General features: G+C 40.7%; 1 protein-coding gene across 1 annotated transcript in view; it reads right to left on the reverse strand.

The window, feature by feature from the left end:
• SNTG2 (syntrophin gamma 2) overlaps nucleotides 1-27,566 on the reverse strand; it is a 254,057-nt gene that overhangs the window by 209,678 nt on the left and 16,813 nt on the right. Inside the window, exons 3-4 of the mRNA XM_043510185.1 lie at nucleotides 22,702-22,758; nucleotides 22,542-22,599 (exon numbers count right to left, since the gene is read on the reverse strand). Coding sequence (XP_043366120.1) covers nucleotides 22,542-22,599; nucleotides 22,702-22,758 — 115 coding nt within the window. The remainder of the gene's footprint in view (nucleotides 1-22,541; nucleotides 22,600-22,701; nucleotides 22,759-27,566) is intronic.

A 27,566-nucleotide genomic window follows, 5' to 3' on the forward strand; every position in this document is an offset into this window, starting at 1 on the left:
TAAAACATTAAAAAAAAGGCTGAAAATGGGAGTTCTAGTGTATCATTCTGTTCTCTTATGTATCATTGAATCCCTGGATGCGGTGAACAACAGGAGATGTAGACTAGCTGGGAATCCCAGACATAGAAGAAGATGGGAACATGAGAAGCAAACTACAACCCCCATGAGGCACTACAACGCACATTTTCAGACAAAATATTTCAGGTTTCAGCAGAAATATATTTCAACACAAAAATCAAAACTAGACATGGAAAGCAGACACTCGGAGGGGCGCGGGGCAGTTGAAAACCTAATTTTCATCAAAAGCAATTACACCATTCCTGGTTCACAACTTTATTGGCACATTTAACATGTTGAAGTAGGAAAACATATTCCCTTCTAGAATCACCACTGTTAATGACTCTTCCTTCCTCATCTTCCTTTATTTTTGTCTGTCTTTCTTACCACTGCATTCCAATACAGCAATTCACAAATTCACTCCCTCTGGGCTGCCGTCCTATCTATTTCCACAGTCCATCCACTAAAATGATGAGTAATTATATTGTTAATTGTTATAGTTAATATTCCAGTGAAATTAATTGTATGCAAGGCAGTTCATACCTCTCTGAACTATTATTTCAGGCTGTCTGCAGATGCAGGCAGACAATCCTACATCATTTTGACTTGGTTAATGTTTTCAGCATGTTCTTCACTACTATGGGGTTGCTAGATTTTTTTAATGAAATCTTAGATTCCAAATTCTGCATATGCCATGCCAGCCCCCCAAATTTAAAAAAAAATGTTTCAAGAGGAGCAGATCTGTCCCACAGACGAATATTTGCTACCTCTGATTTAGCTGCTCACTTTCCCTTTCCAGATGATGCAAAGAAATGAGCAGATCTTTGCAGCAAACTGCTTGTCATCAGAGTTCCCTGTAAAAAATGCTTACTTTCCCCAGAGGGCTAATTCTGAACAAGATTTTGCAAGGAAAACTAATACATCTGGAATATAAGCAATGTTTAATATTCTCACAGGGGTCTGTATTAAAAAGGGTAAATATAGTTTTTGTGTAAACAAATATAGTTCTCTATGAAACAAAAAAGATAAAATGAGACAAACATGAAGGTCCAAATGGGAACTGGGATCAAAAGGTGAAGTGAACATTTAAGAATTCTACTTAAAACATCTTAAAGTCCCACGATAAAAGCCCATATAAGAAACTAGAATTTATTCAGAGCTCTTGGCCTGGATGGTTTCATTAGAAGAAGATTTCTGACTCCTGTTGAGAAATTTGAAAGAAACTCCTACCTGTCCTGACGGAAGGGACTGAAGAGAGATGGTACTATAATGATCCTCTGGGTCTCTGGCCAATATTACCTTATTTCTCAAAGGGCCTATAGGTATGTACAACTCAACAAGTATTGGGTGCTGACTGACTTGGACAATGACCAATGCAGAGGTCAAAACAGTGGGAGATTATTAGAGCTGGTAGGAGACTTGGGGTCAGGGAATTTTCCCTTGCTTTAATATTCACTGAATGTTGATAGGCCTGCAGTGCTTGTGGAGCTTTGTCATATTTAAGCACTTTTCTCCGTAAGTAGTGACTTTTTACTACAGGCATTCAAAAGGTTCTCTGATATTGTCAGGCTGGTGGTATGAGCTTCTACTGCAGTTTGGCATGTTTGGGAGAAGTGCCAGAAGGCACAGCAAAAAGGGGGACTAGTCTAAGTTTCTTTAATGTACACAATGAGGGAGTTGAGAGGAAAGAAATTCAGATAACAGGATCCTCAGCCTTACCATTTTTTGCAGTCCAGCTATTTGGATGTTCCTAAAAATAGAGACTCTTCTACCATGTTTCTGAAGTGGAGCTAGAGAAATCTGGAAGCTGAAGTGGAGTTAGAGAAACCTGGAGCGCAGGATCTGGTCCAAGAGGTAACTATAACAGGACCACTTGGAAATAGTGACCATAATATAATAACACTTAACATCCCTGTGGTGGAAAGAACACCTCAACAGCCCAACACTGTGGCATTTAATTTCAGAAAGGGGAACTATGCAAAAATGAGGAGGTTAGATAAACAGAAATTAAAAGATACAGTGACTAGCATGAAATCCCTGCAAGCTGCAAAGACACTTTTCAAAGACACCATAATAGAGGCTCAACTTAAATGTATACCCCAAATTAAAAAAAACACAGTAAAAGAACTAAAAAAGAGCCACCGTGGCTTAACAACCATGTAAAAGCAGCAGTGAGAGATAAAAAGGCATCTTTTAAAAAGTGGAAGTCAAATCCTAGTGATGTAAATATAAAGGAGCATAAACACTACCAAATTAAATGTAAAAATGTAATAAGAAAAGCCAAAAAGGAGTTTGAAGAACAGCTAGCCAAAAACTGAAAAGGTAATAACAAAATGTTTTTTAAGTACATCAAAAGCAGGAAGCCTGCTAAACAACCAGTGGGACCCCTGGACAATCGAGATACAAAAGGAGCACTTAAAGACGATAAAGTCATTGTGGAAAAACTAAATGAATTCTTTGCTTCAGTCTTCATGGCTGAGGATGTTAGAGAGATTCCCAAATCTGAGCTGTCTTTTGTAGGTGACAAATCTGAGGAATTATCACATATTGAAGTGACACTAGAGGAGGTTTTGGAATTAATTGAGAAACTTAATAGTAAGAAGTCACCAGGACCAGATGGCATTCACTCAAGAGTTCTGAAAGAACTCAAAGGTGAAATTGCAGAACTATTAACTATGGTCTGTAACCTGTCCTTTAAATCAGCTACTGTACCCAATGACTGGAAGATAGCTAATGTAATGCCAATATTTAAGAAGGGCTCTAGAGGTGATTCTGGCAATTACAGACCGGTAAGTCTAATGTCCGTACCGGGAAAATTAGTTGAAACAATAGTAAAGAATAAAATTGTTAGACACATAGAAGAACATAAATTGTTGCACAAAAGTCAACATGGTTTCTGTAAAGGGAGATCATGTCTTACTAATCTATTAGAGTTCTTTGAGGGGGGTCAAACATGTGGACGGGGGGATCCAGTGGACATAGTGTACTTAGATTGCCAGTAAGCCTTTGACAAGTTCCTTCACCAAAGGCTCTTATGTAAATTAAGTTGTCATAGGATAAAGAGAGAAGATCTTTTCATGGATTGAGAACTGGTTAAAAGACAGGGAACTAAGGGTAGAAATGAATGGTAAATTTTCAGCATGGAGAGGGGTAACTAGGGGTGTTCCCCAAGGGTCAGTCCTAGGAACAATCCTATTCAACCTATTCATAAATGACCTGGAGAAAGGGATAAACAGCGAGGTGGCAAAGTTTGCAGATGATACTAAACTGCTCAAGATAGTTAAGACCAAAACAGATTGCGAAGAACTCCAAAAAGACCACACAAAACTAAGTGATTGGGCAACAAAATGGGAAATGAAATTTAATGTGGACAAATGTAAAGTAATGCACATTGGAAAAAATAACCCCAATTATACATACAATATGATGGTGACTAATTTAGCTACAACTAATCTGGAGAAAGTTATTGGAGTCATCGTGGATAGTTCTCTGAAGATATCCACGCAGTGTGCAGCAGCATTCAAAAAAAGAAAACACGATGTTAGGAATCATTAAAAAAGGGATAGAGAATAAGATGGAGAATATCTTATTGCCTTTATATAAATCCATATGCCCACATCTTGAATACTGCATACAGATGTGGTCTCCTCATCTCAAAAAGGATATACTGGCATTAGAAAAGGTTCAGAAAAGGGCAACTAAAATGATTAGGGATTTGGAACGGGTCCCATATGAGAAGAAATTAAAGAAGCTAGGACTTTTCAGCTTGGAAAAGAGGAGACTAAGGGGGGATGTGATAGAGGTATATAAAATCATGAGTGGTGTGGAGAAAGTGAATAAGGAAAAGTTATTTACTTGTTCCCATAATATAAGAACTAGGGGCCACCAAATGAAATTAATGGGTAGCAGGTTTAAAACAAATAAAAGGAAGTTCTTCTTCACTCAGCGCACAGTCGACCTGTGGAACTCCTTGCCTGAGGAGGTTGTGAAGGTTAGGACTATAATAGGGTTTAAAAGAGAAACAAGATAAATTCATGGAGGTTAAGTCTATTAATGGCTATTAGCCAGGATGGGTAAGGAATGGTGTCCCTAGCCTCTGTTTGTCAGAGGGTGGAGATGGATGGCATGAGAGAGGTCACTAGATCATTACCTGTTAGGTTCACTCTGGGGCACCTGGCATTGGCCACTGTCGGTAGACAGGCTACTGGGCTGTATGGACCTTTGGACTGACTCAGTATGGCCATTCTTATGTTCTTATGTCTCAGCCTCTAGGGATAGAATCCTCCAATGCAAACCTAATGGAGAAACAGCTAGACATAGTGTCTAAGCTGAGTTTGCAAAGATGCCCTCCTAATGTATGCTTTCATCACTATGGATGTCAGGAAATCAGTTATGAAAGGAAAATAAAATCGGTTATATAGAAATTCAGACAACCACATCCTCTTCATTTGATCTAAAATTTATGGGGCAAGAAAACACTCTAAGATAGAAATGGCTGTGTGTTTATTTCTCAGTTTATAAATACCCGCCATGTTCCACCTTAAAATAAGTGCCATGTCAGGAGGAGAGCAGAGTAGTATTTTTAAAATTATTTTTATATATTATTTGAAAAATATATCTTAACAGCAGCTGGGGATCCTTTGAGATCGAAGACTGTACTGCGTACAAGTGCAATATATTTTTATTATTTGAAATATATATTTCACAACTACATCTTGTAACTTCCATCTTTTTTTGTTTTTCTGTCGCAACAGGAAAAGAGGCAAGTATTAAGTAGCAAAAGCAGCAATTACACTTATGAATGCTTATGTCTACAGCTCCAAAAAAGCAGCTCTATCTGCCAGGAATAAGTAATGCTCCATTAAAACTCAGCGTAACTCTTAATTATAATAACAAAAATGCAGTCTTTCTAGGGGGAAGGCTGGTTAGGCTCTGTACGTTTTCTGCATACGCTCTCTATAGGAACCAAGGAAATTTTCCAAGCCTAACAACACTTTAAAAACCATTACAATGTTTTATTGGTAAAAGGAAATTGTCAGCTGTGGTTTTCTAATAAATAGATGAGGAACTGAACCTTTACATTTCTCTAAGTTTCTAATTCTATTACTTTGCATAAAAAATGGAAAAATGAGTCTCTTCAAAGAACTGCAATACTCTAAAACACACGGGTTAGCTCCAATATGGACATGATTAATGTCACAGGTCAAAGGCTTACTGAACTGAATAATGTGACATCAAATAAAGTTCTGAATATTTAAAATTGTATAAGGAAATAAAAGGATGGTAGTCTGGCATCCTCAATCTTTCCTCTTGAAAGATGTCATTGGATTTCCATTAGATCCCATTATCTACCTTAATAGAATGCAAGAAAAGGGAAAGAAAACCATAGGGATGAAAACTGGGAAACAGATGACAAACTGAAGGGAAAAATGTGCATTAAATGAGTTACAAAAAAAGAAGAGATATAATAAGAAATATAATCCTAAAATAGAATAAAAGGTCTTGGATTCAAAAAGGGATGAAAAATTAGAACATTTACAAGACCAAAAATAGTACTTTTTGAAGTTGTATGTCTATTACCAAAGGATTATATCAGCTATCTTTTACCGATACATACCACTTCATCTCTAAGCCACCCCACCTGTCCATATTTTGTCCTTCACTCAAAAATGCTGTCCCATGTCTGACCATTCTCCTATCGAAACACATCCTGATGCATCTGCTTCCAGACTTAGTCTCTTTCTAGTAGCTTAGAAAGTTTGTTGTAGTAGCTGCCACCCTAGAATGCTGGTCTAAGAGCAAGGATCCAACCTCCAAGTTCCGAAGTGCCTTCACTCAGATTCTGCCTAGTATTAGACACACCTAATTGACTGAGGCAGTCTCAATGGCACAGGGTACAAATCCCACTACATGAGAAAATTCTCATACACGAGAAATATCCCTGTGCCACATAAATTAACCACAGTCAGAGGCTGAAATATCTAAAGTGCTTGGAACAAACAGATAACCAAAGTCACTGTAATTCACCAGAATTTAGTATTAATTGTAAATTCATAGATTTTAAGGGCATGAAAAAAACATTATAATCATCTAGTCTCTGCTCCTGCATAATACAGGCCACAAAACCTCACCCAGTAATTTCTGCATCAAGCCTACCGTCTCTGTCTAGATATCTTTCTAAAAGATTTTCTATAGTTTAATCCTGATGTAAACACATCAAGTAATGGAGAATCTACCACATCTTTGGGTCTAAGTTGTTCCAAACTTTAATCATCCTCACTGTTAAATATTTGCACCTTATTTCTAGTCTGAATTTGTCTAGTTTCAACTTCCAGTCATTGCATCATTTTCTGCGTTTGTCTATGAGATTAATGTTGTTCCAGTGATTAATTACCCTCATTGTCAAAACATAGTAATTGCTGAGTCTAATAAAAATATGTAAACTATAATTAAAATAATCAACAATATCAGATGGGCCTGGGGAATAGCTAATACTGTACCTATCTATAAAAATGGCGCACAGGTATGCAGCTTCCTTGCTATGTTGTGCGCTTTACAGAAGCAGTGCTCAGAAGCACCCACAAGCAGACAGATGGTCAGCACCAGAGACAGTGGCTCAAAAAATGAAATTTAAACTCCCTGCCTAACCTGTGTGCTTGATACCCACATAGGCAGTGGTGGCTGGGACAGAAAAGAGGATGAGGAGTTATTTGGCCAGAATGCCTAACACCTAGGGTATGTCTACACTGCAGATGAAGCCAAGGCTCTGACTCAGGTTTGAGCCAAAAGACCCACTTCCATTCATGCACATCAGTCTGACTGAGGTCAACAAGCACTCAGGACCCAGGTCCTAAAACCCTGCTATGGGATAGGTCAGAACCCAAGTCCTGATGTGATTCCAGTCCAAGCTTTGCCATTTTTCAGTGTGGCTGCAGCTCAGCAGCAGATCCAAGTAAGAAGCTGGAGTATGGATGTGTTACCATGACTGAGAGACCCAGGTATAGCAATTGTAAGCCCAGGTTTACAATGTACTGTGGATCCTCAAGCACAGACCTGGGTTTTCAAGGATGTGTACACAGTTACCTGCATATGTCTGGGCTTGCTAAGTTATTTGCATCCAGCCCAGACTAGCACAAAAGTATATTATTTGGGGGGAGGTAAGAAATTCAGCTTCCAACAGCACAAAGAGATATAGCCCCACATGCTGCTCTCTAACAGGACCTACTCCACTCCAGTGGGTGATCAGCCTGCCTGGCAATGCAAAATCACAAGTAATGCCTATAATACTCTTAGTTAAGAAAGAACTCTGGAGTGAATTAAGACCTGGTCTATGCCCTGGTCAACACTACGAGTTTAGATTGAATATAGCAGCCTTAGATTGATTTAACCCTACACCTATCCACACAACGAAGCCATTTTTGTCAACTTAATGGGCTCTTAAAATAGATTTCTGTACTCCTCCCCGATGGGGGGATTAGCACTGAAATCGACATCACCAGATCGAATTTGCGTTAGGGTGAACGCAATTCAACGGTATTGGCCTCCGGGAGCTATCCCACAGTGCTCCATTGTGACTACTCTGGACAGCACTCTCAACTCGGATGCACTGGCCAGGTAGACAGGAGAAGACCCGGGAACTTTTGAATTTCATCAGCATGGCAAGCTGATCAGCACAGGTGACCATGGAGTCCCAGAATGGCAAAAGAGCTGCAGCATAGGCCAAATGGGAGGTACTGGATCTGATCACTGTATGGGAAGATGAATCCATGCTATCAGAATTCCATTCCAAAAGACGAAATGCCAAAATATTTGAAAAAGTCTCCAAGGGCATGAAGGACAGAGGCTATCACAGGGACCCACAGCAGTGCCGTGTGGAAACTTAAGAAGCTCAGGCAAGCCTACCAAAAAACCCAAGAGACAAACGCCCGCTCGGGGTCAGAGCCCCAGACATGCCGCTTCTCTGATGAGCGGCATGCAATGCTAGGAGGTGCCCCTACAGCTACCCCACACCTGTATGTGGACTCCTGCAAGGAAGTCTCACGCAACAGGGATGAGGATTTGGGGGATGAGGAAGATGACGAGGAGGGGGAGGTTGAAGATAGTGCACACCAGGAAAGTGGAGAAACAGTTCTCCCCGACAGCCAGGAACTGGTTATCACCTTGGAGACCACCACCTCCCAACCCGCGCTCCCAAACCATGAAGGCGGAGAAGGCACCTCTGGTGAATGTACCTTTGTAAATATAATATATGGTTCAAAAGCAAGCATTTTTAATGATTAATTTGCCCTGAAGACTTGAGATGCATTCACTGCCAGTACAACTACTGGAAAAGTCTGTTAGCATGTCTGGGGATGGAGCGGAAATCCTCCAGGGACATCTCAATGACGCTGTCCTGGTGGTACTCCCAAAGTGTTTGCAAAAGGTTTCTGGGGAGGGCAGCCTTACTGCCCTTTACCACGGCAGGCCAGTAGCACATAGTCTGGAATCATTGCATAAGAAAGCATGGCAGCATGTGGTCCCAGTGTTTGCTGGCATTCAAGCAACATCCATTCTTTATCTCTCTGTGTTACCCTCAGGAGAGTGATATCATTTATGGTCACCTGGTTGAAATAGGGGAATTTTATTAAGGGGACATTCAGAGGTGGCCATTCCTGTTGGACTGTTTGCCTGTGGCTGAAAAGAAATCATCCCCACTGTTAGCCACATGATGTGGGGAGGGGTGAAGCGATCATCCCAGAGAATTGTGGGGGTGTGTGTGTGGGGGGTTAGTTGGGGATTAGTGTGCTGCATGTTAACCCGAAAACATCAGCCCCTCCTTTTAAATGGCCAATGTGTCTTTTTCAATTTTACTCTCCCTTTTTTTTTCCTCCTGCACCTTCAAATGTTTCAATGCTGCCACTAGCATCTCCATCCCAGAGGCTAGCACAGATAAGAATGTGAAAAAAACACACTCACGATGAAATGTTCTCTGAGCTCATCAGTCCACCCAAACTGAAAGAGCCCAGCTGAATGCATGGGGACAGACAATGGCAGAGTCCAGGAAAGCACAAAATGAATCCAAGGACAGGAGGGACGTTCTAGAGGACAGGTGGCGGGAGCAACAGGAGAGGTGGTGGGATCAAGAGGAAAGGTGGCGGCAGCATGATGAGAGGAGGCAGGATTCAATACTGAGGCTACTGGAGGATCAAACTGATATGTTCCAGCATATGATTGAGGTGCAGGAAAGGCACAGACTGCCACTGCAGACCCTGTGTAACCAACCATCCTCCTCCGCAAGTTCCGTAGCCTCCTCACCCAGACACCCAAGAACGTGGGGAGGGAGGGCCTCCAGGCACCCAACCACTCCATCCCAGAGGACTGCCCAAGCAAAAGAAGGCTGGCATTCAATAAGTTTTGAAGTGCAGTGTGGCCTTGTCCTTCCCTCCTCCCCCATCCCTCCCGGGCTACCTTGGCAGTTATCCCCCTATTTGTGTGATGAATTAATAAAGAATGCATGAATTCGAAACAACAATGACTTTATTGCCTCTGCAAGTGGTGATTGAAGGGGGGAGGGGTGGCGGTTGGCTTACAGGGAAGTAGAGTGAACCAAGGGGGCAGGTTTTCATCAAGGAGAAACAAACAGAACTGTCACACCGTAGCCTGGTCAGCCATGAAACTGGTTTTCAAAGTTTCTCTGATGCACAGCGCGCCCTGCTGTGCTCTTCTAACCGCTCTGGTATCTGGCTGCGCGTAATCAGTGGCCAGGCAATTTGCCTCAACTTCCCACCCCACCATAAACGTCTCCTCCTTATTCTCACAAATATTGTGGAGCACACAGCAAGCAGCAATAACAATGGGAATATTGGTTTTGCTGAGGTCTAACCGAGTCAGTAAACTGCACCAGCACACTTTTAAACGTCCAAATGCACATTCTACCACCATTCTGCACTTGCTCAGCCTATAGTTCCCAGTGAGCCTTGAGTGGGCCTGACTGTTATAAAAAGCCAGACAGCTGCGAACCAGCTGAGCAGCGAACAGCAGAGAGGCTAACAGAAGGAGTTTGCCTGGGAGTTCGCCCAGGGAGAGCCCACTGAGGCTTGCATCTTGCCGGCTTCTCTGAGTAGTTACTAGAACTCCTGTGGAAGCTCATGGAAGGAAGTTAATATTGATGGGGAGCGTTTAGCTGTTGTGACCTGCACTGGATGTGCCATGTTTGTCTTTCTTCCACAGGACAGAAGTGACTTTGTCTATACAAAGTGCAAGCTGGTCTCCATATTGGAAGAGAAGGTTCAAGGTCTGGGGAAACAAGTATCGACCCTGCGTTGCATAAGAAAAACTGAAGATTTCCTGGACAGACGTCAAGATATGCTTCTACGGGCACAATGTTCTGAAGATTCAGAGCAGGCTCTGCAGCGGGGATAGTAGGACGGTGAAGAAATTTGGCAGCATGTGACCTCCAGAAGAAGAAAGGGGAGCATCCATGTACCAGAAGTGCAGATACAGGTAAGCAACTGTTTTCATGTTCTCTCCACAGGTACTAATGCGGAGAGTAGACTAGATGATACATCTGAGGGAAGGGAACAGAAGGAGACTCCACCGATTGGAAGGCATGAGATGACGACCATGACCACTGCTCCCAAGAAGAGGAGGCGGGTGGTGGTGGTTGGGGATTCTCTCCTCAGGGGACTGAGTCCTCTATCTGCTGCCCCGACCAGGAAAACCAAGAAGTCTGCTGCTTGCCACGAGCTAGGATTCACGATGTGATGGAGAGACTGCCGAGACTCATCAAGCCCTCGGATCACTACCCCTTCCTGCTTCTGCACGTGGGCACCAATGATACTGCCAAGAATGACCTTGAGAAGATCACCGTGGACTATGTGGCTCTGGGAAGAAGGATAAAGGAGTTTGAGGTGCAAGTGGTGTTTTCATCCATTCTCCCCGTAAAAGGAAAAGGCCTGGGTAGAGAATGTCGAATCGTGGAAGTCAACAAATGGCTACGCAGGTGGTGTTGGAGAGAAGGCTTTGGATTCTTTGATAATGGGATGGTGTACCAAGAAGGAGGCATGCTAGGCAGAGACAGGCTCAACCTAAGAAAGAAAGGGAAGAGCATCTTCGGAAGCAGGCTGGCTAACCTAGTGAGGAGGGCTTTAAACTAGGTTCATCAGGGGAAGGAGACCAAAGCCCTGAGGTAAGTGGGGATGTGGGATACAAGGAGGAAGCATGAGCAGGAGAATGGGAAAGAGGAGGGTTCCTGCCTCATACTAAGAAAGCAGGACAAACAGCAAGTTATCTCAAGTGCCTATACACAAACGCAAGAAGCCTGAGAAACAAACAGGGAGAACTGGAAGTCCTGGAATAACAGAGACTTGGTGGGATAACTCACATGACTGGAGTACTGTCATGGATAGATATAAACTGTTCAGGAAGGACCGGCAGGGCAGAAAAGGTGGGGGAGTTGCATTGTATGTAAGAGAGCAGTATGGCTGCTCCGAGCTCCGGTATGAAACTGCAGAAAAACCTGAGTGTCTCTGGATTAAATTTAGAAGCGTGAGCAACAAGGGTAATGTCATGGTGGGAATCTGCTATAGACCACCAGATCAGGGGGATGAGGTGGACAAGGCTTTCTTCCAGTAACTCACGGAAGTTACTAGATCGCAGGCTCTGGTTCTTATTGGAGACTTCAATCACCCTGATATCTGCTGGGAGAGCAATACAGCGGTGAACAGAAAATCCAGGAAGTTTTTGGAAAGTGTAGGGGACAATTTCCTGGTGCAAGTGCTGGAGGAACCAATTAGAGGAAGAGCTCTTCTTGACCTGCTGCTCACAAACAGGGAAGAATTAGTAGGGGAAGCAAAAGTGGATGGGAACCTGGGATGCAGTGACCATGAGATGGTCGAGTTCAGGATCCTGACACAGGGAAGAAAGGAGAGCAGCAGAATACAGATCCTGGACTTCAGAAAAGCAGACTTTGACAACCTCAGGGAACTGATGGGCAGGATTCCCTGGGAGAATAACATGACGGGGAAAGGAGTCCAGGAGAGCTGGCTGTATTTTAAAGAATCTTTATTGAGGTTACAGGGATAAACCATCCCGACGTGTAGAAAGAATAGTAAATATGGTAGGCGACCAGCTTGGCTTAACAGTGAAATGCTTGCTGATCTTAAACACAAAAAAGAAGCTTACAAGAAGTGGTTTCTTCAGGTATGTTAGCAACAAGAAGAAAGTCAAGGAAAGTGTGGGCCCCTTACTGAATGAGGGAGGCTACCTATTGATAGAGGATGTGGAAAAAGCTAATGTACTCAATGCTTTTTTTGCCTCTGTCTTCACAAACAAGGTCAGCTCCCAGAATGCTGCACTGGGCAGCACAGCATGGGGAGGAGATGACCAGCCTTCTGTGGAAAAAGAAGTGGTTCGGGACTATTTAGAAAAGCTGGATGAGCACAAGTCCATGGGGCTGGATGGGCTGCATCTGAGAGTGCTAAAGGAATTGGCAGATGTGATTGCAGAGCCATTGGTCATTATCTTTGAAAACTCATGGCGATCGGGGGAGATCCCGGAAGACTGGAAAAAGGCTAATGTAATTCCCAACTTTAAATAAGGGAAGGAGGAGTATTCTGGGAACTACAGGCCAGTCAACCTCACCTCAGTCCCTGGAAAAATCATGGAGCAGGTCCTCAAGAAATCCATTTTGAAGCACTTGGAGGAGAGGAAAGTGATCAGGAACAGTCAGCATGGATTCAACAAGGGCAAGTCATGCCTGACTAATCTAATGGCCTTCTATGAGGAGATAACTGGCTCTGTGGATGAGGGGAAAGCAGTGGACATGTTGTTCCTTGACTTTAGCAAGCTTTTGACACGGTCTTCCACAGTATTCTTGCTAGAAAATTAACGTAGTATGGGCTGGATGAATGGACAATAAGGTGGATAGAAAGCTGGCTAGATTGTCAGGCTCAACAGGTAGTGATCAATGGCTCCATGTCTAGTTGGCAGCCGGTATCAAGTGGAGTGCACCAAGGGTCGGTCCTGGGGCCGGTTTTGTTCAATATCTTCATTAATGATCTGGAGGATGGTGTGGATTGCACCCTCAGCAAGTTTGCAGATGACACTAAACTGGGAGGAGAGGTAGATATGCTGGAGGGTAGGAATAGGATATAGAGGGCCCTAGAGAAATTAGAGGATTGGGCCAAAAGAAATCTGATGAGGTTCAACAAGGACAAGTGCAGAGTCCTGCATGTAGGATGAAAGAATCCCATGCACCGCTACAGACTACGGACCGAATGGCTAGGCAGCAGTTCCGCAGAAAAGAACCTAGGGGTTACAGTGGATGAGAATCTGGATATGATTCAACAGTGTGCCGTTGTTGCCAAGAAGGCCAATGGCATTTTGGGATGTACAAGTAGGGGCATTGCCAGCAGATCAAGGGACATGATCGTTCTCCTCTATTTGACATTGGTGAGACCTCATCTGGAGTACTGTGTCCAGTTTTGGGCCCCACACTACAAGAAGGATGTGGAAAAATTGGAAAATGTCCAGTGGAGGGCAACAAAAATGATTAGGGGACTGGAACACATGACTTATGAGGATAGGCTGACGGAACTGGGATTGTTTAGTCTGCGGAAAGGAAGAATGAGGGGGGATTTGATAGCTGCTTTCAACTACCTGAAAGGGGATTCCAAAGAGGAAGAATCTAGACTGTATTCAGTGGTAGCAGATGACAGAACGAGGAGTAATGGTCTCAAGTTGCAGTGGGGGAGGTTTAGGTTGGATATTAGGAAAAACTTTTTCACTAGGAGGTTGGTGAAAAACTGGAATGCGTTACCTAGGAAGGTGGTAGAATCTCCTTCCTTAGAAGTTTTTAAGGTCAGGCTTGACAAAGCCCTGGCAGGGATGATTTAGTTGGGATTGTTCCTGCTTTGAGCAGGGGGTTGGACTAGATGACTTCCTGAGCTCCCTTCCAACCCTGATATTCTATGATTCTATGATAGCTGAACCGCTCCTTACTACTGTCCAGGATGCCCGTGTATGGCTTCATGAGCCATGGCATTAAGGGGTAGGCTGGGTCCCCAAGGATAACTATAGGCATTTCAACATTCCCAACAGTTATTTTCTGGTCTGGAAAGTAAGTCCCTTGCTGCAGCTGTTCATACAGACCAGAATTCCTGAAGATGCGAGCGTCATGCACCTTTCCCAGCCATCCCATGTTGGTGTTGGTGAAACGTCCCTTGTGATCCACCAGTGCTTTCAGCATCATTGAAAAGTACCCCTTTCGGTTTATGTACTGGCTGACTTGGTGGTCCGATCCCAAGATAGGGATATGTGTTCCGTCTATCGCCCCACCACAGTTAGGGAATCCCATTGCAGCAAAGCCATCCACTATGACCTGCACATTTCCCAGAGTCACTACCCTTGATAGCAGCAGCTCAGTGATTGCATTGGCTACTTGGATCACAGCAGCCCCCCACAGTAGATTTGCCCACTCCAAATTGATTCCCGACTGACCGGTAGCTGTCTGGTGTTGCAAACTTCCAGAGACCTATTGCCATTCACTTGTGAACCATGAGGGGTGCTCTTATCTTGCTATTCATGTGCTTCAGGGCAGGGGAAAGCAAGTCACAAAGTTTCATGAAAGTGCCCTTACGCATGCGAAAGTTTCGGAGCCACTGGGAATCATCCCAGCTCTGAAACACTATGCGGTCCCACCAGTCTGTGCTTGTTTCAAGGGACCAGAATCAGCATTCAATGGCATGATCCTGACCCATTGCCACCAAGATGGCCAAATTGCCAGGGCCTGTGCTTTGAGAGAAGTCTGTGTCCATGTCCTCATCACTCTTGTCACTGCGCTGCCATCGCCTCCTTGCCTGCTTTTGCATGTTCTGGTTCTGCATATACTTCATGATAATGCGCAAGGTGTTTACAATGCTCATAACTGCTGTGGTGATCTGCGTGGGCTCCATGCTTGCCATGGTATGGAGTCTGCAGGACAGCAGAGTTGCTGGGAAAGCGGTGGTTGGATGGCCAGTTTTGCAGACCTACTGCACCGTTTGCTGCCAGGACACATCAGCTGAGCGGGTTGCATGCTTGCTGTAGTATGGCGAGACAAGAGCAACCGAGCAGAGTTGCAGTGGAAGCAACCCTGCGAGAGCACCGGGAGAGCAGAAAGCCAGTGGAAGCGGTGGATGATGACGATGGTTTGCAGAACTACTGCACCAGCTGCTGAAAGCAGTATGGCACCCGCACGGAAAAAAAGATGTGAAATGATTGTCTGCTGTTGCTTTCACGGAAGGAAGGGTGACTGACAACATGTACCCAAAACCACCCGTGACAATGTTTTTGCTCCATCAGGCATTGGGAGCTTAACCCAGAATTCCAATGGGCGGTGGAGACTGCAGGAACTGTGGGCTAGCTACTCACAGTGCAATGCTCTGAAAGTCGACGCTAGCCTCGGTACTGTGGACACACTCTGCTGACTTAATGCGCTTAGTGCATTAATGTGGGGGCACACACAATTGTCTGTATAAAATTGCTTTCTAAAAAATCAACTTCTATAAATTGACCTAATTTCGTAGTGTAGACATACTCTGTGTCTATGTACAAGTAAAGTTGAACAGGTGTACCAGCCCTGCTCCACACTGTACTCAAGCAAAAAATCAGGTCTGCAATATTTAGTTGATTATTCTTTGCAAAATTATTTATTTTAAATCAGTCCCACAGAGTTCCTACACATACACTGCACACTAGCCACCCGATTTGTGGAGGGATTCTGCAGGTGCATCATTTTACTTTTACTTTCTATTTGTGGAACTCTGGTTATAGCCAAGCATTATAGGGGATGTAAGCACACGTGAGCAGAAGGATCTGATTCATCTACATTATAATAATTTATTCACTGGTACATCTGTTTCCTTTGATTCTCTTGCATTTTTCTTTTTATCTCAGGTTCGTATCCCTACACTTTTTAAATTTAGCCCTATCCTTTCCCCTAATAGAATGTACGTTTCTTCCTGCAACTGGTTGATCATTGTTTTGATTAAAATGCAGAAACTGTTAACTCCCTTGAGGTCATAGGGCCTGGGTACTCATTTAGTCACCCTACCACTAGATGGAACCACCACATATTCCAAATCTAATATAGTTCAAGCAAGATAAGAACTGAGGCAGACCAGCCATCAACCCAAGGATCACAAGGAACTCAGGGCCCATTGGTCTTAAGGTGGCCCTCTAGTAACTGGGGTGGGGGAGGGGCAAATGGCCTCTACCATTCTTGGGAATCATGGGGCTGTATTTAAACCTAGATTCAGAACCTATGATTTTGTGTCACTTTAAAATCTCCTAAATGAAGCACTGAGGATTCTTCATATACTGTGCTTACATTTAGTGATTGGTAAATCAAAGAATTATTTTTGGTATGAAAATTAGACACTAATTAAAATAATCTCTTTGGGATATTACTCTAATGATAACAATAATATTACAAACCCAAATTATGTCTGTCTTTTTGGTTTAATAAGTTGTTATGGGTAGCCTTCCAAGGCAGATATAGAGTATGAAATTACCCAAAGACCTAGCACAGAGGTCTTCCCAGAGTAAAAATACTGTGTAATTTACTTTTGAATAGATTGACAATATTTAATGATATTCTCAGGGCCGGAAAATTAATTTGAGAAAAGCCACCCTTTCTATTAGTGATTAATTTTCCTTGAATGCTTAGGGACTGATTACTCAAACAGACATATTAAAGTCTTGCATACAGTCTCACTATATTTATATACTTATGGGAGATCCAATCCATTGTTCTGTATCATGAACTTTCTCATATTAGGCCCCAATTCAGCAAAGCGCTGAAGTAGGTGCTTAAATCCATCCCTATTAAAGTTAAGCCAGTGTGTCCCAGTGACACACACAGTTCCCTACAATTAGGGTAATAGTCTACTGCTTCATACTTCAGAATTTCACAAACTCAATCAATCCCATTGCCTGAAGGATCTCCAAGTCCCAGAAAGAGGACATCACTTTAGCACATGCTTTATCTTTAAGCTTGCTCTTAAATCCCCTTGACTTCAATGAGACCTAAACATGAGCTTAAATGTTATCCTGAATAGGATGTTTTCCTGAATCAGGGCTCAAAATAGGTAAAAGGGACTCGCACACTAGCAACATACCTTGGACTGCTCCTGAATAAATTGCAGGGATGCCCCTTGTCTCATGATTTAGTGTCTATTCTGACCAGTAGCTTAAGGGGCATAAAGAGTGAAAACCAAAGAGCTAGAAAAGCTCCTATATAGCTCATCAAACTGGACAAAGGACTACAAGCACAGACCCAAAAGTGAGAATCCCATGCACACGGTACCTTCAGAGAAGATATATTTCATACTTTTTTGGTCAGTCTTTGTTTTTCAATAATAAGGGGAAATAAGATGGGCAAAAGTAAAGACTGCAATTAAAAACCCATATAAATATTAACCCAATTGTTCATAAATTTTAAAAATTACGTTAGGAATCATTATTCAAATGTGAAGAACCATTCAATTCTGCATGTCCATAGAGCTGTCTTGTATGATTTGAATGAGTTTTGTTAAATGCCTGTTAAAATATTATCCATCTCAATGAGAGCATAGTTTTCTTCTAAACCCCATGCTTTCGTCTTCAGGGTATTTGTTTCTGTACAATACAAAAACATGAGACCCATTCTAACATGATAGACAATGCTATCATATGAGAGCCACCACAGAGGAGACTTCCTGAGGAATTGATAATACGTGCAGGTTTTCCACTCAAAAATATCTTTGCTTGGCATCTATACTTTAGTGAAACTGGTACAATACCTTGATGAACAGGCACAATGTCCTCTGAACAGATGGTCCTGAATGTATGTAGCCAAGAATATAAAATGTTTTTGTGGAGTGCAAGGTTTCAAGCCAAGAATTTTTAAATGGCTGTCTTTCTTGAGCTCATTCCAATTATTACAGGGTATATGGTATCTCTGCTCAGAACTGGATTAAACACAAAAAATAAGAGTTTTTCCAGGAGAACACAATGTGAGGTACAAATCATTTCTAGTATTCCATGGGTGGGGGCGATTAAATCAGATTAAATCTTTAACCAATGTTGGCTCTCAGTATAAAGCCCTTTGTGAACTGGCAAACCCAAAATTCTCTCCCTTCCACCAGGGCTTATTTAATTTTATTTAACCATTTTGATTATGCTTTGGTGAGCTGAATCCACCACTCTGTTTCATTGCTGATGCATGTCTGATTCTACATGTTATTTCAGATACCTGCACAGCACAACAGCAGTAAACAGTCAAATTATTACAGTCCTGCAGTTCTCACAGAAATGGAGTGGTGAATTGGGGCAACCATCACATAATTGCAAAGCCCATGATTCTATGGTTTGAAATAGAGTTTGTATTGCTTGGACAATAGGAAATATACTCTATTTACAAAATAAACCAGTGCTGATGCAAAGAAAAGTTTCATATGGGCATAATTATTATTTTAATATTTTTGAAGAACTTTCAAAACAGACAGTTTTAGATACGGCCTCCCACCACATTTCCCAGATCAATGAGGACAGCTTAATCATGTTCACAATTAAAGAAGGGGTGCAGGAGATGGCAGAAATCAAGAATAAAAACAAGACAAATTATACAATTTATATCGTAATTTAGAAAAGAGATTCATGTGTATGGATCCTTATTGCCCTTTATAGAAGTAATTAGATTCTATATGGATATTAGTGGCTACCTGGTCTGAACCCTTTGAAGGACAGGAGCCTTTAATTGTGAATTCACTGAGAGAAAGAATCTTTATCTCTTTATTTGGCTGCAAAGTAAACCTATTGTACATTTTATTAATATATTGCCATCAATAAAAGTAGTAGTAATGTTTATGATTACATAATACATGTAAGAGTTGTATAACAATAGAAGGTATTAGCAACACTTAAAAGTGCCACACAGTCATCTGCACATAAACTGCACAAAAGCTTGCCTTTACAGAAAGAAAAGCACAAATCTACATTAATCTATATTACTAAAAAGTAATCAGTAATCTCAGAAAAAAAAAGAATGGAACCTGGAAATCCTTGTTATCAAATCAAAGCTTCTAAAAATTGCAGAAAACTAAAAACACCTAGAAAAAGAAAAGATGGGGGGAAAGTAAAACCCTAACACTTTTTTCTTTTTGGATCAAATTCACCATTTTGGACAAATTCTATTCATATCAATAATAATTTGTTAATAGCACCAGGAGTGCATATGGTGGTTTCCAGAGCATGTAAAGATATGGACCCTGCAACAAAACTTACAATTAAGTATTTCCATCAGGTTTCCCTTTACTTTGTAATTATTTCTTCGTTCTAAAGATATTGTACCCAAGTAATTAACTGGTTATCCTAAAATATCTGCACATCATAACCAGATGTACTTCATTCCTTCTAAAGTAATTTAGGTGGGTAAAGATCAGTTACTGCCACACAACATGTGACATCTATATTTTTCAGTTCTCCACTTCAAAATCCTTTAATTGCATCCGTCTAGAAAGATCCACAAACATATAAATTTGTTTCCCAATATCTTTTTAAAAATGGGTTTTTGCCCCAAAAAAGCAAAAGAAAGAAATCTTATTACTATCGCTTTCCCAAGAACTCGTCCCTCTTTTAGACATACATAGTAAAACACTTTTCTCCTAATAGGACATAGCTTTTCAACCCATAAGGATGACTCATATTTTTTTCCAAAAGGCACCGATAATGAACTCTATAGTCTTATTCCAGAAGGTGTTCAGTTCAGTCCATTGAGCACTGTATTGATAGCTAGTCAGAGATAACTCTTTCCTTCTTCTATACCAAAGTTTTCCTGTATGTGTGATATTCCATCATTTCCAGGAAAGGCCACCTTTTCCTTAACAAGTTTTAATATCATCCACTTCAAGTTTTGTAATATTATATTTCACTCTCAATTTATGAACAGTCTCCTCCTCTTCCCACTTACTGTACTTATCCATGAGGTAATTTCAATTTCCCTCAAAATTCTTTATGTAATCTCACATAATACAATTGCATGTCTAACACATCTTCACTCTGACATTTATGTGCTGGTATTAAAACACACATTTGTGTTGGAGCAGTGTGGACTCTGATGTTAGTTTCTCTCATATGTAATCATTTTTATTTGGAACGTGTGTGTGTTTGAATTAGTTTGTTGATTTGGCCTTGAGCTCTCATTCACTCTGGCTATCAAGAGCTCCAACAACCTGAATAATAAGTACAATACATTTGGTATGTCATTAATGGAAAATTAGTGTGTAAAAGAGAGGCCATGGAGGACATGGAACACTAGTGATATGTTTTTCCCCCTCTTTGTGAAGGCTGTTGAGGATGGTGTAGGCTTCAGATAGATATATGTAAAAGGCAGCCCTTTTGTTTATGCTGTAATTCTTACTTAATTCGAATACTGGATGAACACCTATAATTATATTTTAACCATTTGAAGTCACAACAATAAGCCTCTTGTTCTTCTTAGGAAATGGGCTGCTGCATGTGGTAACAAGGAACTTCTTTTTGACACCCACACTGAACTCTCAGTTGAGTGAGTTAGAGTAATCTAATCTAGAAGTTACAAACAGAACTATCACAGTTGCTTGGCTGTCATCTGAGAGGAGTCTCCTAGTCAGTTGAAGGAGGGAGACATGTATTTCTTGTTGCTGTTGATATATGAGTGTTTAAGATCAGTAATGAGTCCAATAAGACCTAGACATTTCTCTCTATCTTGCTAATCAGATGTTGGTGAAATTAATGGCATTGTATTTTTCCACTCTTCCTTCTTGCAATCTTGATGAATGGAGTGCAACGAGAGACAGCTCTTTTCAATCCGGATGCTCTCTTGAGACACCTGGGGCTATGTCTACATTGCAATTAAAACCCATGTCTGGCCTGTGCCAGCTGACTCAGGCTTATGGGGTTCAGGCTAAGGAGCTGTTTAGCAGTGGTAGATGTTCTGACTCAGGCTGGAGCCTGAGGTCTGGGACCCTGCTGCCAAACAGGTGAGGCACAAATCACAAAATCCTTGTCCAATGTATATTTTAATAGCTTTTAAAAGCTTATTAGAAGCAGCAGGAAGAACTGGGAGGTGGAACCACCTCCAACAGCTTCTTGTGTATACCCATGGGGCCTCTCCCAAGGCCAGATGACCAGGGAGGTGCAGGGCACAGGCCCCATTCCCAGCTCCACAAGGCTCCTGCAGATCAGTCTTAACTACTACAGTTTTGCCAAGGCCTCACCAAGCAGCGGTTACCACAGCAATGCACTTATAAAGTGACTCCTGGGAGTGATAAATTGCCCTGGTAATAAGGCAGCTTATTCAGGCACTGTTAGCCAAGATTTGAGCCTCACACAGCACTACATTCTTTGAACATTCTGGCATTGCGTTTCACTGCTGCAGAGAGTGAGCTGTGACATTTAAATCAAATCACAAGTTGTCCTTAAATCAGTATATATTTATCAATGAAATAAAAAAATATGCAAAATGTATTTTATAGCTTGTGGAGATTTTTGGTTATGCTGTGCTTCACGTTGCTGGGCTGATTAGCTGCCACAGTGCAAGGGCTTTTCAGTAGTACAGAAATCACTGTATGATATCACTCTTTCTCAAATTAATTTACTTGCTTCAAGTAATAGCTCATCTAAATACCCTTCTCAGAGCTATATTTCCAGCTAGGCTGTCAATTTCATTATTATTAACATCTGGGATACACAAATTCATATTCACATTGAGCACGTCTGAATGTTCATTCAGAAGACTTACTTGAGATCAGTCTGCCTTTCTCTATCGTTCTTTCGCCTCGCAGCTCCCTGCATGATAATTGGTAGAACTGGCAGGTCAGATTTCTGATTTATATATATATATTTTTTTTTCTAGTTTATACCGTAAAGAATACTACTAGGGATGGCCCTTTTTTGTATCTCCTACAAACAGAGAAGCTATCTCAGAGAAAGGAAATTACCCTTCTCCGAGGTCACCAATGACAGTTGTGTCTGGATAGGTTCTGTCAGCCTCATTAGTATTAAATCCTTGATTAAATATAATCCTGGAAACTGAAAGTATTGACACATTGGGTGATGTGATTTTTTTTTAATCTTATGTGCAGGACCTTTCTATCATGTAGAGATTTTATATCTCCCAAAGATAATATGGTGTGTAGGACATCTGGGTTTCCAGTTTCTCATGTTCTTTGTATGCAATTTTTACTTTTATACTGAAGCTGGACATAATTTTTAGGAAGGAAAATGTAGCTATTTGAGGTACCCCTGCGCATTTGAATCCATCAATATACTGGTTTCAGAGTAGCAGCCGTGTTAGTCTGTATTCGCAAAAAGAAAAGGAGTACTTGTGGCACCTTAGTGACTAACAAATTTATTAGGGCATAAGCTTTCGAGAGCTACAGCTCACTTCATCGGATGCATCATAACACCAGAAACCTATTTAAGTATAGAGATATATATTTTACCTGCTTGGTCTTTAAATATTTTTGATATGACGACAGGCACTTTGTGCTCAGCACCACCCTGTAAAAGATGTGTATAAATAATGAAATCGCAACTGAGATCATCACGCACTAAACATACTGAAGTTTAAAAAGAGAAATGAAAACAAAACTTTATCCATACCTTTATACTTAAGCCCAAGCCACCAACTGGTTGTCTATGAAGTGTAACAGTTCTGTGCTTTAAAAAAGGGTAGAAAAAATAAATTTAGGTGAAAATACAATGCCTGGACATGCATTTAAAATGTATGCTACTTAAACAGTTTTATTTACCTATTATATTAATTTTGAAACTTTTCCCTTATATAGAGGATGATGTTCACTCCATCCAGAGGGCTGATGCAAGACTATGAACATGACATAAGTCCACTTAATAACTCAACATAGAGTTTCATTTATAGAGAGAGCTTTGAACAGATCTTTGTACTGGTGTGAATTTCACTTATAAATTTTATTATGATTTTTTTGTTTGTTTTTCTATATCTAAGTTGACATTTTTTAAATTCAGAAAAATCAGCTCACATACTTTTTTGATTTTGTTTATAGAAATGTTTTGAAAAGGAAAAAAAATAAAGAACTTTGTTTCACATTTATGTTGTCATAGTTGGTTTTATTTCCTTTTGTGCTTTTACTTATTCCCTTTTCTTTCATTTTGCAGTTATATGCACCTATTTTTCAAATCCATATATTCAAAATTGAAATGACTCGCCTGTAGTACACATGAAAGACTTTTTGGATCAATCTGCTTCTCACGATTATTTTCTCTGATTTTTTTTAATCGTGCTGAAGGGAGCACATGAGATAAAATCTTTATAAAAATTTACTACAGTGATCTATCTCATGTTTAATAGTACACTGCATTTTGACATTTCATACATGCTTGCATCTTGGTACCTGACATCATAATAGGATATCACTATCTTTACTTCACTTCTTAATGGTAAATATAAAGTAGTACAGGTTTTTTTTTAGTCTGGCAACAGTCTGTTGCCAATCTTTTCCACAATGCCATGTCTTATTACTGGGTGACTCCTGGACATTTAATGTTACATTTCTCATTCTATATATTAGAACATTTGAATTCTTATTCTCAAATTTATATTTGTCGCCTGTCTATTCGATGATTTGCTAGTACAGATGAATGAGTGTAATCTTCCAACAATCAGCCCAAACTCTCATTACATTTGAAAAGATAGTTTTACCTTCTCTCTAGTACTCAGCTTAACATATTGACATAAAGAAAAAAACAATTTAATACATTTCATTCTGCTATTACACTGACAAAGCCAGTGTGTGTTTTAGGGCATTTCAAGGCATTAGCCATTCTATTCCATTGAATATCATATAATAAACAATTTTAAAAAGTGAAGATAATGTCATATGGTACTTCTTTACTAATATCAAATAGGTATATGGCACTTATTTCTTATGGTTTCAAAATTAGCAACAGTATGCTCACATGGGCTCAAATCAAAATCTCATACCAAACAGTTTCAGATTTGGTGAAGTCTGGATCCAGTTCCCAACCTTGCAGCTGGCCTTCATCTCCATAATGGGCTGAACTGAATCTCTGGATCCATACACTGCCAAACTTTGAAGAAAGTTCAGATCCAAATCTGAACTTTGGAGCTGAGATTTATCTCTACCTCTATTTTCATTTGTGCCTTGAATTCTCACAAAATTGCCTAGTTCCCGCATGGATAAAGCATGGGAACTGGCTCTTTTCTGTGAGTTTTATGAGAGGTTGAGACAGATGGCACTAACACAGGAGGTAAGTGAAAGTTTCCTACATAGTAGAGTCCTAGTAAGAAAATGGCTGGAGCTTAAGCTGGTGTGAGTGGGGAGGAAGGTGGAAGCAGACCCAGAGAAGGGGGCCCAGGGTGAGTTTAATAAGACAGGAACAAAGAATATTAGAGCTGTGTGAGTGGGTCCATTCTGTTGAGAAGAAGGGTTTGAATAGTTTGTGAGAGGTAGGAAAGGGAGAATAGTGTCTGTGTGTTAATCTGACAGTTGATCCTTCCATTAATGGGAAGGATGTGTGATGGAAACTTAGTTGAATTGTTCCACAACTATGTCCTCTATATTGTGAGTACATGCTAACAGTTGTTTGCCAAATGTACAATGAGGGAGCTGTTCTTTCCTCTCGGAAATAGATTTCTTATATTGGTAGGCAATGAGCCAAGTGAATGTATTAACTAGTACAGTCAACGTGATGCATACAGGTGGATATTGCCCAGTGCTGGTCCTTTCATTCCCCTTCCCCACTCTCCCTGCCACATGCACACACTCCAAACTTCCTGTCTTACTGCTCCCTTCTTTACTTTCCCCCCACTTTCAGTGTTGTGACTCCTTAAAGATACCCTGACACTTACTCTAAGAGTAGGAGTTTGCCCTGAAATTCCTGGCTAGTCTCCCCTCCTTCCATTTTTGTATTATGTGCCAGTTGGCTGCTAATATCCACCCTAGAGTCATCTGAATTTTGGTGGTGTTCTATGTATATATAATAAAGTCTGCTTGGGTTGTAATTAGGGCTGTCAAGCAATTTAAAAAATATTTTTTAATCCCATGATTAATCGTGTGATTAATCACACTGTTAAACGAAATAGAATATCATTTATTTAAATATCTTTGGGTGTGTTCTACATTTTCAAATATATCTGTTTCAAATCCAACACAAAATATATCAAGTGCTCACTTTGTATTTATTTTTATTACAAATATTTGCACTGTAAAAAACCAAAATAAATATTATTTTTCAATTTCCCCATTACAAGTACTGTAGTGCAATCTCTTTATTGTGAAAGTTGAATTTACAAATGTAGAATTATGTACAAAAAATCTGTATTCAAAAATAAAACAATGTAAAACTTTAGAGCCTACAAGTCCTACTTCTTGTTCAGTCAGATGCTCAGACAAACAAGTTTATTTATACTTGCAGAAGACAATGCTGCCCACTTCTTATTTACAATGTCACCTGAAAGTGAGAACAGGTGTTCTCATGGCACTTTTGTAGCCAACACTGTAAGGTATTTACATGCCAGAAATGTGAAACATTCATATGCCCGTTAATGCTTCGGCCACTATTCCAGAGTACATGCTTTCATGCTGATGATGGTCATTAAAAAAAAAGTGTTAATAAAATTTGACTGAATTCCCAGGGGGAGAATTATATGTCCCCTGCTCTGTTTTACTTGCATTCTGCCATATATTTCATGTTAAAGCAGTCTTTGATGATGTTCATTTTAAGAACACTTTCACTGCAGATTTCACAAAACCTAAAGAAGGTACCAATGTGAGCATTCTAAGAATAGATATAACACTCGATCCAAGGATTAAGACTCTGAAGTGCCTTCCAAAATCAGAGATGGATGACATGTGGAACATGCTTTCAGGTGTCTTAAAAAGCAAAACTCCGATGCGGAAATTACAGAACCCGAACCACCAAAAAAGAAAATCAATCTTCTGCTGGTGGCATCTAACTCAGATGATGAAAATGAACATGCATTGATTCGCACTGTTTTGAATTGTTATCGAGCAGAACCCATCATCAGCATGGACGCATGTCCTCTGGAATGGTGGTTGAAGCACAAAGGGACATATAAATCTTTAGCACATCTGGCATGTAAATATCTCTCAACGCTGGCTAGAACAGTGCCATGCAAACGCCTGTTCTTGTTTACAATATCACCTGACAGTGAGAAGCAGGCCGCATTATCTCCTGCCAATGTAAACAAACTTCAAGACGACCAGTCAACCAGTCAGAGAATGCTTTAACCTCCCTGAGATTTTTTAGCTTTGCCTATCATTTAGGAAGCGGTAACATTGACTACTAGTGAAAATAGCAACAGCAAAGGAGAAAGGACAGATTTAACTGCTAAAGTCTGTGACACAGTCAATCTGGTCGATTCATATCACCTGCAGTTTTGTGACAGAATACACTGCAGTTTATTCTGAGGCTCTGTTTAACTTTGCCTCAGGCTTGTTTCGCTCCAGAATGGTTGAATATTTTATTTAGAATTGTGTTTTCATATATGAACACTTAACTGTGATTAAGAATAGGCCAAGAAAGTTTGTGATGTTTTAAATTTTGTACTGTTATATTTAGCCACCAGAGTTTATAAACAGAGCTAAACATTTTCTCCAAATTTATACTCTTAAGATTCTCCTAGTGAGAGGCCCAGGTTGTGTTGCTGTAGCCATTCAGCTAGGATTATGACTTTTTTAATACTAGAGAATATTGGGATTTACAAGCGGAAAAGCAAGATAATTATTGTTATTAAAGATTTATATTGTAGTAATGCCTAGAGACTTCAATGCACTTGGCAATAGGCAAATGACAGTCCCTTCCCTCCAGTCAGACAGGAAATAAGGCATAAACTTTTAAAGTAGAGTAATTAACCACTGGAACAATTTACCAGGGTCACAGTGGTTTCTCCATCACTAACAATTTTTAAATCAAAACTGGATGTTTTGCTAAACTATATGCTTGAGGAAATGTTTTTGGGAAGTTCTATGGCCTGTGCTATAAGGGGATCAGACTAGATGATGACAATGGTCCCGCCTGGCCTTAGAGTCTATTAATCAGTGAGTTGGTAATCTAAACATGAGAAAAACAAAGGAGCGATGGAGAGAGAACCGCAGTCCAACTGTGCATAATTCCTAGGTAGAGATGGCAGGTTCCATCCAGACCAGAGTTTACTCCTAATACTGTTGGAGTTACAAAAGGTCCTAGATACTGCCTCTCTAATACTAGGCCTACTCACTAGAGTTTGTAGTGCATACACAGTACAAAGATGTGTGTGTATATGTCTGAATATTGTCTATGTGTTTCTTCTTTGGTTTCTTCTGTTGCTTTGCACCAATAAATTACCCTACACTTAAGGAATTGACAATTTTATACCCTCCAAATGTGAATTTCACATGTTCAGGCAGCTGCAGAGACGGAAATAGGCACTCCTTTCCATTGTGAAGAAACTAACAAAGGAAATG

This window comes from Dermochelys coriacea, chromosome 3 (genome assembly GCF_009764565.3).
Source record: "Dermochelys coriacea isolate rDerCor1 chromosome 3, rDerCor1.pri.v4, whole genome shotgun sequence".
Classification (NCBI taxonomy): Eukaryota; Metazoa; Chordata; order Testudines; family Dermochelyidae; genus Dermochelys; species Dermochelys coriacea.